Source organism: Lipotes vexillifer, unplaced genomic scaffold, assembly GCF_000442215.2.
Source record: "Lipotes vexillifer unplaced genomic scaffold, Lipotes_vexillifer_v1.1 scaffold548, whole genome shotgun sequence".
Lineage (NCBI taxonomy): Eukaryota > Metazoa > Chordata > Mammalia > Artiodactyla > Lipotidae > Lipotes > Lipotes vexillifer.
This window is the reverse complement of record NW_006789826.1, coordinates 608552-617941: the sequence shown is the minus strand read 5'-3', so window position 1 is coordinate 617941 and position 9390 is coordinate 608552. Positions and strand designations below refer to the sequence as shown.

The following is a 9390-nucleotide window of genomic DNA, read 5'->3' as shown; positions in this document are numbered from 1 at the left end:
GTTTAGGAATAATTTGGCACACTGTCAGGTAACACTACTAACTCAAAACTTGGATAAGCTAAGTAAGTACTTTAGCATGAAATGTATTTTCTGTATTTTTCACGGAACTGTGTCCTTTCTTTTAATAAACACAAAAACTGAAACAAACTTTAACAATATGGTATGATATCACTTTTATGTGGAATCTAAAAAAATGATACAAATGAACTTATTTACAAAACAGAAATAGACTCAGACATAGAAAACAAACTTAGAGTTACCAAGAGGGAAAGGAGGTGGGGATAAATTAGAAGTTTGGGATTAACATATACACATTACTATATATAAAATAAACAAAAAGGACCTACTATATAGCACAGGGAACTATATTCAATACTTTGTAATGGAAAAAAATCTGAAAAAAAAAAAAGTATAACTGAATCACTTTGCTGTATACCTGAAACATTATAAATCAATTATACCTCAATAAAAAAAACTAAAGCAAACTTTAGTATTTTAACTATCAGTATAAACATTTTTTTCAGCTTTACACTTATTAGCCTCTTAATTTCAATATATATATATGTCTACATATCTATATATATCTATGTGTGTCTATTTACAACTTTAGCCATTAGGTAATTTTTTTGTAACTCTGGTCTGATCACAAGGTGAGGTCCTAATCACAAGACAATGTGATAAGAGAAGGTAGGGCTAAGACCTTACAAAATAACATTTGATGCTTGAACCGCAAGAGTTTGAACTCTTAGGGCCCACTTATACTTGGATATTTTTTCAGTAGTAAATACTACAGTACCGTACGATCTGGGATTGGTTGAATCTGAGACTCGCAACTGCAGGTATGGAGGGCCAGCTATAAGTAATATGAGGATTTTTAACTGCATGCTGGGTGGGTACCCCTAACACCTGTGTTGTTCAAGGGTTAACTGTAGTCTGATTCTTGTTCATTTCTGCTAATAATGAGTTCAAAAATGCTTGATTTTGATCAGAAATTTGAAAATGATGACAACTAGAATTTCTGAGCATATCTTAAACCACATAAAAATTACCAGTGACAAAGAAAATAGGCTTATATTAAATAGTGTTAATTCTGAAGACATTTCAAACTTCCATGAAGGATAACCTTACAACCAGCACAAATTTTGGTTAGCTTGTTCAGAAACAAAATATTCTAAGAATGTTCTGAATTATTATTTTCAATATTAAAGTGAAGATAATTTTTATAGTTGTTGGAGGTGCTGTAATATGTCTACTGATACTCCCAGCTGTTTTACCAAACTGGCTGTCTGTTCTAAAATCCAAGTGAGGCTTGGGTTTTCGGAATGTGCACGCTCCTGTGTTCTACAACATTTTAAAGATGAACAATCTACCCCACTAAGATTCTTACTACAGTTTTTGTTAAACTCAGCATTATTTTCATAGAATCTTTCATCTTTAGCTTCATCAATCTTTTCCTCAGCTGGAGCTATATGACAAAGGTCCATATCCTGAATGGAGTCCAATAAATCTACAACATGGGGCTGTGGAGTGATTGATTTCAGATGTCTGAGCACATACTCTTCACAATGGCCAACTGCATCCAGAAGATTATTTATTTTACTGATCAAAGCCGAACTATTATCATGAAGGTGACACCAGGAGAGCAAAGCACTGAACAAAAATATAAGCAAGAGTTAAATAGTAAAAAAATTAAACAAAGGCTTTTAGAATTTTTGATGCTAAGGCTTACATGTTTCTTTTCCAGATAACACCATGCAAAAATTATTAATAACAGTAATGCAAGTCAAAATCAGGAAAGTAATGATGGTAAAATAGGATTAAAAATATAAGGACAGTATCTTTCAATAGGAATTAAACAACTGGACTTAATCATATAAACTGTTTATAATTCATAACCCCTCCTTCACAGCTCTACATCCACTCTTCCTGATTTTAGATTTCTCCCCTTATGACTGTGTAGCTTCTGTTGAAAAAGGATACAACTAACAGAAAGATCTGAAAAATTAGTTTCTCCTTTAAGGACATCAACCACCTTTTAAACTAGTGACTCGCAATCTTGGATGCACGTCAGAATCACCTGGGAAACTTTTAAACTTATCAAGACTCAGGTCACACCTGAGACCAATTAAATCAGAATCTCTGGGGGCATTATTTTTTTTAAAGCTTCCCAGCTGTAACAAGCTGCAGCCAAGGTTGAAAACCACTGCTCTAACCACATAGCTGCTTGCCATCAAAACCAAAGGTTAGGGGGAAAAAAAAAGGTTTGAGACAATTTCACCTTTCCAACTTTGTTACAGAGTAGACACTTTGCTGAGCTAACTAACAATTTTATTGAAGAAGGTTAGATTTCTTTTAGTCCTAATAATTATTTTTCTTTAATTTTTTAGTATAGACAGTTTTATTTTTTGACATTTCAGATCATTCACGTCATGAAATAATGGTTGTTATGAAAAGTAATGATGTTTTAAAAAATGTGTAAGATTTAGCAGTAAGCTTTCTAAGCTTTTAAAAGATTAACTGGATGTGACGATAAACATGTGATCATTTTCCTACTTTAGTATAGTATAAATGCTGATTCCCAACAGCTGAATTTTAGAAAACCTCAATGTAATGAACTTTTCCTTTGTTTTGACAACTTTTGTTTTATACCTTTTAAAAATCAATGATTCCTTGAAGCATTTTGTTTTTCTCTATAGAGGGCAGTTGAAAAGGTATAAAGCATCAAAGAGGACAAGCCTGCCATGCTCCTAGCTCCATGTGCCATTTGATCACTTGGTTCTGATACATGCCATTATTGCTATGGAATCTTGACAGGTGTTCAAAATTTAGGACTAAAGTAAATGGAATCATTTTTCTGTTACCAGCTATAATTTTCATCATGTACTTCTAGTCTAGACGTCTGTTTTATTGTGTTCTGCTACATGTGGAAGACTAAAAGCTTTATTCAAAACCTTAAGTTCTTTTTAATTACTTTGAGACAGAGATCGGTAGTAGTTCAGGTAGCAAAAAATAGACACTTCCTATCATTTCTTTGCAGTAAAAGACAACACCTGGCTCACATATTAAAGTGGATGAACTTCTGACTTTTTGAAGGCGATTTTATTCTATGCTCTGCAGCACTCTTGTGGATTTAACAATAGGAAAAGCACTTCACTTTAAACGGTTTTTACATATTACTTTAATAAAAATCCTCCAGTAGTACTGAGGTTAAAATAATTCAGCATTTAAGTTTTAAAAATTACCTCAATGTTCCTCTGAGTTGTCCATAGTTCTTAATGACTTCCGCACCTTCCTTATAACCTTGATTGAAACCTTGTTGAAGAGTAACTGCTTTGCCAGCATCTATTCCATCTCTATAGCCTTCCTAAAAATAAGAAAGTAATGAAGAATTACAGTTGTAACTAACACCAAGTAAACCACTGTAGGTTTTTCTAGAAAGTCATAGAACCAGTTTGGAAGACTGATGAAACAGGCCTCTACTGGGTTATTTAACAACACGGTTCTAGAACATATGGCATAACCACATAACCAAAGTAGACTATGCTTCTCATAAAAGCTTATTACTGGTTTATCCCATTTTTGAAGTCGAGACTTATTGGGCACATTTAAAAATTTTTTTATTTTTGGCTGCGTTGGGTCTTCGTTGCTGCGCGCGGGCTTTCTCTAGTTGCGGCGAGCAGGGTCTACTCTTCGTTGCGGTGCACGGGCTCCTCACTGCGGTGGCTTCTCTTGTTGCGGAGCACGGGCTCTAGGCACGCGGGCTTCAGTAGTTGTGGCTCGCGGGCTTGGTTGCTCCGCGGCGTGTGGGATCTTCCCGGGACCAGGAACGGAACCCATGTCCCCTGCGTTGGCAGGCGGATTCTCAACCACTGCGTTGGGCACATTTTAAAATACTGACTCTATACAGTTTTACAAAACCCTGTGTTAGCAGTAGCTCCACAGAGAGGAAACATGGGGAATTACGTGTTTGATCCCCTTAGCAACTGGACTGGTGTGGGTGGGTGACGCAGGGCGGTAAGGTCTTGGAACGGAAGGAGGGAAAGAGGAAACTGGTTTAGCAAAAGGTCCATGAGAGGTCTGGTTTGAGAAATTTTGCTTGATACCTAAATTCAAGTAAAATGCAAATCCTCTGTGGGCAGGGATTTTTTTTGTCCCGCCCCAGCACTCAAAAGATGCTCGGTACTGACTTGCCTCGCCTCAGCCTTACGTAAAGCATTTCTCACACTGATAACATGGTTGTTATGCTAAACAAGTACTATTTTACTGAAGCATTAAACAAGCGCAGATTTAGTGGCAACTTAATGGTTGCCAAGGATACTAGTTGGAATGGACCTCACCCTTCGGTCCTCCCCCTGAACTAGGCGCTGAAGGCTCCACCTGGAAACTGGGGGTGTGGTATAAAGCCGAGTCTCAATAGTCAGACAACTGATAGATGAATAATTGACACCCGACAAATAAAAAAAACAAAACCCAACATGAATACTCCCTTACCTAGCCATCAGGATTCCACGTTAGCTTTGTCTTACTGCCCTTCGACAACATTTTTTTTTTTTTTTTTTTTTTTTTGCGGTACGCGGGCCTCTCACTGTTGCGGCCTCTCCCGTTGCGGAGCACAGGCTCCGGACGCGCAGGCTCAGCGGCCATGGCTCACGGGCCCAGCCGCTCTGTGGTATGTGGGATCTTCCCGGACCGGGGCACGAACCCGTGTCCCCTGCATCGACAGGTGGATTCTCAACCACTGCGCCACCAGGGAAGCCCTCGACAACATTCTTAGGTGCACTTTTTCCAGCTGTCCTGATTACCACCACTCCTAACTTTAGGCTCCCGAGTTCTTCAATCAACCCATGTCAAGGGCGTACATGTCCTCTGACAGCCATAATTAGACACATACAGTCAGTGTATACGTTTCTCCCTCATCCCCTTCCCTCTGGTCCTCATCAAACTCAAATCTCTTCAAAGCCTAAGACAAAGTTTATTTTGTTCGCCGCCCCCCCCCCAGTGTCCAACGCGCCCCGCGGGCGCTCTAGGAACGCGTCCTGTGGTGTCGCGCGCTTTCAAGTAATCCATTGGGAAACCCTAGCAGGACGCGGGCAGGACTGCATAATGAGGGGGTAGGGAGGGCAGCGCCGGGTCGGGCCCGGACCACTCGGCCCTCTCCTCTCGGGTCCCCGCCTCTTCACAACGTCGTGCGCCTCTCCTCACATCCCGGTACAGCAAGGGACGCCCACCCCCTCCACGCAGCTTTACTTTGACTCGACTCTGCATGTGGCTCCGCCATTCCCGCTGCACCATGACCGACTCGTCAGCTTCCTCGTCAAAAACGTCCCTCTCCTCGACAGGACCCTGGACCAAAGAAGCGGCTCGAAACCACGACATCACTGAGAAATCCTCAGAAGCGCCGGCGCCGGAAATGCCGGCAACTCCTTCCGGCCCGAGGGGCGGGGCGAAGACTGAGGAGGGCGGGTTGCCTCGCGGGATGGCTGCGCGTGCGCGTTGAGGTGCGCGTGGGTGTGCGCGGTGTTTCGATGTTGGGAGGACGTCCCGGGAGGGTTCTGGATCCCGGGAGGGTCTTGGCTCCCGCCCAAACCGTTTTGCTACCTGGTGTTGTGGCAGCTCCCTCACTTGACTCGAAGTGTGGGCGTGCACTTATTGTGGGCGAGGCGGATTCCTCCCAAGTGGGGCCTGTCCGACTTTGACCTCTGCAGAAGGCGGTGCCTACCCTCAGTGAAACCCTGTCCCTTCCCACTAAGGTCTCTACAGGGGTCGGGTTTTGGAGACGGGCGCATTGTCAAAACCTTTCAAGGTAGTTCTTTTGAGGGATTCTGTCTTAAAATCCCCCTCAGGGCTTTTCTGGTGGTGCAGGGGTTAAGAATCCGCCTGCCAATGCAGGGGACACGGGCTCGAGCCCTGGTCCGGGAAGATCCCACATGCCTCTGCGCAACTAAGCCCACGTGTCACAACTACTGAGCCTGCGCTCTAGAGCCCATGAGCCACAACTACTGAGCCTGCGCACCGCAACTTCTGAAGCCTGTGCGCCCAAAGCCAGTGCTCTGCAACAAGAGAAGCCACCGCGATGAGAAGCCTACGCACAGCAACGAAGAGCCGCAACTAGAGAAAGCCCGCGTGCAGCAACAAAGACCCAACTCAGCCAAAAATAAATAAATTTATTTAAAAAATAAACACATAAAAATAAAATCCCCCTCCGTACATTTAAAGGGTTGGACAGACCAACTGTTTTTTTTTTTTTTTTTTTTTTCTGTTGCGGAGCACAGGCTCCGGACGCGCAGGCTCAGCGGCCATGGCTCACAGGCCCAGCCGCTCCGCGGCATGTGGGATCTTCCCACACCGGGGCACGAACCTGTGTCCCCTGCATCGGCAGGCGGACTCAACCACTGCGCCACCAGGGAAGCCCGAGAACACATTTAGTTTTTACTTTCTTTTTGATCCAAAACAACATATTCAATAAACAATTGAAATCAGATACTTCCTACCAAAATAACTTGGGAACAAATGAAAGCTATCCTATGAGGCAATTCTGTAGGCTTTGATGTCTTTATTATTAAAAAAGAAAGAAAAAAAAGACAAAATTATTATACATCTTAATTAGAAGCAAAATGGTAGTAAGGGAAGCAATAAACAATCGAAATTAATAAAAAACCTCATAAGTAAATCCAAAAGCTGGTTCTTTGGAAATACCAAGAAAACAGACAATCCTATTTTGACCCTGATTAAAGAAAAAGAGAACAAAATTATACAAGATAGAAATGAGAAAGAAGGTAATAACAGAGAAAAAAATTCAAATATTATAAATCACTAACTAAAACTCAAGAGTAACACATTTGAAAACTTAGCTGATATGAGCAACTTCCTAATAAAATTGATCCAACAAGTAGAAAACCTGAAGAAACTAATTACCATAGAAAAATTGGAGATTAAATATCTACTATAAAAAATAGCATGGAGACTTGACAATTTCACAGTTAAATGCTTGAAATCCTTTTTAATCTTTAAAGAATGATGGGTAATTAAATGTTATTTTTTACTCTTCTAGGGCACAGAAAAAGATAGAAACTCACTAAATCATTTCATGAAACCAGCTTTACTGTTACCTGCTAAAGCTAATATGAAAAGACCCCAAAGTTCAAGTTAGCTTATGAATATGTATTCAAAAGAGAATCCAGTACCTTATCAAAGGAATAATTCAAGAGGTTTTATTTCATGAAAGCAAACTGTGCAATATTAGGAAATCTGTAAGTATATTTCATTGCATCAACAATTTGAAGGAGAAAATCCATATGTTGTATTAATAAAAGTGGAAAAGTCATTTGAAAAATAAAAAAAATCAATCTTAGCAAAACAAAATAGAAAGAATAGAAAGAAATTACAAATTGATAAGGACTTTATAAAAAAGTCCAACAGCAAGTAGTATTCTAAACACTGAGATATTAAGCTATTTCCTTGAAAGTAGGGAAAAGAGAAGACATCTGGTGATCGCCATGATTATTCAAGATTCTTTTGGAGACTAGTGAATGCAAGAGAGAAGTAATCTGTATAAATGTTGGATAATAAGAGATGAAGTTATTTATTTATTTATTTGCTGTTGATGTGATTGTATGCCTAGAAAATCCAAAGGATTTTGGTTAAAAACAACTGAATAAGGGAATTTGATAAGGTCTCTGGATATAAGAAATATAAACAGACCAATAGCCTCTTTATTTTCTAACAGTAACCAACTAGAAATGTAGATGAGATAAATATTCCACTTGCAATACCAATGAATACTATTAGATGTAGTCTTTATATATTCAGTATTTGGTATTTATTTAGTATAGTATTTATAAATGTTGGGAATACATTTTAAAAACTCAATTTTATTGAGGTATAATTTACATGTGGTAATATGCATACATTTTGAGTGTGCAGTTTGATGAGTTTTGACAAACATATACCTGTGTAACCATCACCTAGTCAAGATATAGAAATTTCCATCACCCTAGAAAATTCCCTCATACTTCTTTGCAGTCAATCATCAATGCCTCACGGAGGCAACCCCAATCTAATTTCTATCACTCAAGATTAGTTTTGCCAGTTTTAGAACTTCATAAAAATGGGATCACATATGCCCTTTTATGTATTTGGCTTCTTTGACTCAACATAACGTTTTTGAGATTCATTCATGTGATTGCATGTACCAGTAGGTTTGTTCTTTGTTTTTGCTAAGTGCTCTTTTCATTGTATGGATATAGCATGGTTTGTCCATTCACTTGTTGTTGGACATTTGGACTGGCTGTCGTGAATAAAGCTGCTATGAACATTCTTGTACAGGTCATTTTGTGTACACATGTCTTCTCTAGGGTAAATATCTAGAAGTGGAATTGTTGAGCCAGGTGGTAAGTATAAATTTAACTTTATAAGAAACTGTCGAACTGTTTTCCAAAGTGATTGTACCACTTTACACCTCCACTAGCATCGTATATGAGTGTCAGTTGCCCCACATCCTGTTGTTCCTCACTTGGAAAGAATTGTCAGTCTTTTTTTTTTTTTAATCTTTAAAAAAATTAACCTAAAATAACTGTAAAATTAAAAAAAATTAAAGTATAGTTGATTTACAATGTTGTGTTAGTTTTAGGTGTATAGCAAAGTGATTCCGTTTTATATATATATATATATATATATATGTATATAATGTATGTATATATATATTGTTTTTTAGATCCTTTTCCATCATAGTTTATTATAAGTGTGTCCATAAAGCTCATAACTTAAAGCCCCATCCTGACAACAGATGGGCACCAAGGCAATTGCTACAGCTTATTCTTTTATCCTTACTTTCATTTAATAGATATTTGTTGAGTGCCCAGTGAGATGGGGCCACAATACCCAGCAGTGTAAACAACAGATTTGCTTTCACCAAGCATTCATCCTTAAGTTACCTGAATGGTGTTTGCATTCTGTGAAAGGCCTCTCCACGTTGCCTACGTCATCCTTGGCACATAAATTTTTTCACAGAAGGCAGCTCGATGCCCCAACAGCAACTATCTGCATAATCGGCAGGTTAATCAGCAGGTGAGCTCAGGTGTTCGCTGACTTGTGGAATCTTGTCGTGGGGACAATGTGCCAGTATTGCTCTGGACTCATCACTGAAGAATGGCACTCTAGTTGCGTCCATGACCAGACTTGCAGCTTATACCTCAGCAATTTATTTAAATTATAAACCCCTCCAGTGCCCTTCAGTGGCCTCATCTGGGTTGTGCTGGCCCCCAGTGGGCAGGATGGACATGAGGTGGGTGGCCAAGGATGCTGTGTCTGCACGGCTGCTGGAGGCACTGAGTGAGTCTGGGGTCAGCCTCCTTTGGTCTGCTGGGGCTGAGGCAGGAGGTACCACCACGG

The 9390-nt window shown here is 39.9% G+C and overlaps 1 protein-coding gene across 1 annotated transcript; it reads right to left on the bottom strand.

Moving 5' to 3' along the window:
• Positions 1-1065: 1065 nt before the first annotated feature.
• YAE1 (YAE1 maturation factor of ABCE1) lies at positions 1066-5432 on the bottom strand. Its single transcript, XM_007462845.1, has 3 exons — positions 5248-5432; positions 3243-3364; positions 1066-1650 (listed from the first exon to the last, which is right to left on the bottom strand). The coding sequence occupies exons 1-3, from the start codon at positions 5374-5376 to the stop codon at positions 1221-1223; spliced, it is 681 nt and encodes a 226-aa protein (XP_007462907.1). The 5' UTR covers positions 5377-5432; the 3' UTR covers positions 1066-1220.
• Between the last annotated feature and the right edge of the window lie 3958 nt (positions 5433-9390).